The 1,091-nt window shown below is 44.4% G+C and overlaps 2 protein-coding genes across 22 annotated transcripts in view; one reads left to right on the top strand and one right to left on the bottom strand.

Moving 5' to 3' along the window:
* The window catches only part of nrcama (neuronal cell adhesion molecule a), a 1,100,153-nt gene that overhangs the window by 179,686 nt on the left and 919,376 nt on the right, over positions 1-1,091 (bottom strand). The gene's annotated exons all lie outside the window — the stretch shown is intronic.
* Positions 1-1,091, top strand: part of LOC116673011 (rab-3A-interacting protein) — a 19,483-nt gene that overhangs the window by 14,105 nt on the left and 4,287 nt on the right. For 5 of the 7 annotated variants that reach the window (XR_004327709.1, XM_032505098.1, XM_032505095.1 and 2 more), the window contains one exon: positions 586-728. Coding sequence is in view for 6 of the 7 variants with exons in the window: in XM_032505098.1 (XP_032360989.1) it covers positions 586-728 (143 nt within the window). In the remaining variant the exon portion in view is untranslated. The remainder of the gene's footprint in view (positions 1-585; positions 729-1,091) is intronic. The other 2 variants (XM_032505097.1, XM_032505096.1) reach the window with 1 other exon arrangement.

Below are 1,091 nucleotides of genomic sequence, written 5' to 3'. Positions count from 1 at the left end.
GAGAGAGAGAGAGAGATCGACGGCTTTCAAAGGAGCAAAGTGAGCCAGGAGAGCTGCAGTTCAAGAGTATAAAAGCTATCGTGCATTGGTAACTAAGCAACAGTGGGCTCTTTTGGCTGGCACATGGCTTGGCCCATGTTTAAGGGCTGAAAAAACATTTAAAACTGGCCCTGTTGAGGCCTGTTGGATGCTAACTCTAGCAGGAGGATAACACGGTGTAGACAGCGGATTTGGTGTTAAATCAAACTCTAGAGAACTTGGATGCAACCCGAGAGTTCGGTTGTTTGGTCCGCGCCAGAGTTCAAATGAGCTTTCACACCACTCAAAACCAAAACCAAATTTTGGGGGTGTGGGGGGGTATGTTTCCTTCTTCAGTCTCCCAGATATCGTGATGTATCGTGGAGGTTTTTCTTGCAATGTCGAGCTTTGCAGGATTGCTGTATCATGTTACCACTGTTACGACAGGCAACATATCCTGATAGTATCAAAGTTCCCATCCCTACTGTAGACCTAGTAGAGTACGTCTTGCAAAGTTAGTCTTTATTCCATCACTGTACTGTCCACTTTTCCAACCTTTCCTTGAAGGCCCATTGTCCTCTCCTGCTCTCTCCTCAGCTCGGTTCGGCCATCTTGGAAGCTGTGGAGCAGAACACGCTCAGTGTGGAGCCGGTCGGTTTCCAGCCGCTGCCGGTGGTCAAAGCCTCGGCGGTGGAGTGTGGAGGACCAAAGTAAGACAGCGCTAGAGCTGGGCCATATGGAGAAAATCAAATATCCCAATATTTTGGACCAAATTCCTCAAAATCACTATTGTGGGGATGTTGTAGGGTTAACAATTGGTGCTTTCACAAAATGAGCACACAATGAGAATTTTGATAAATAATCAACAGCTATGTTGCTATAATAACTATGTGGGTAAAGGCAAATAATAGAACAGCTAGAACAGTCTAGTGTTTTCACAAAATTACATCACTCTACTGTAATGCAGCCTTTTAAAGTGCCCATATTATGAAAAAAAAATAAAAAATCACTTTTTCACTTTATCCTGCCTTGGACTGATCAAAGCTGGAGAAAGAGTTATCAGCTGATGGATC

Source organism: Etheostoma spectabile, chromosome 23 (genome assembly GCF_008692095.1).
Source record: "Etheostoma spectabile isolate EspeVRDwgs_2016 chromosome 23, UIUC_Espe_1.0, whole genome shotgun sequence".
Lineage (NCBI taxonomy): Eukaryota > Metazoa > Chordata > Actinopteri > Perciformes > Percidae > Etheostoma > Etheostoma spectabile.
The sequence above is the reverse complement of the archived record's forward strand: the minus strand, read 5'-3'. Positions and strand labels throughout refer to the sequence as shown.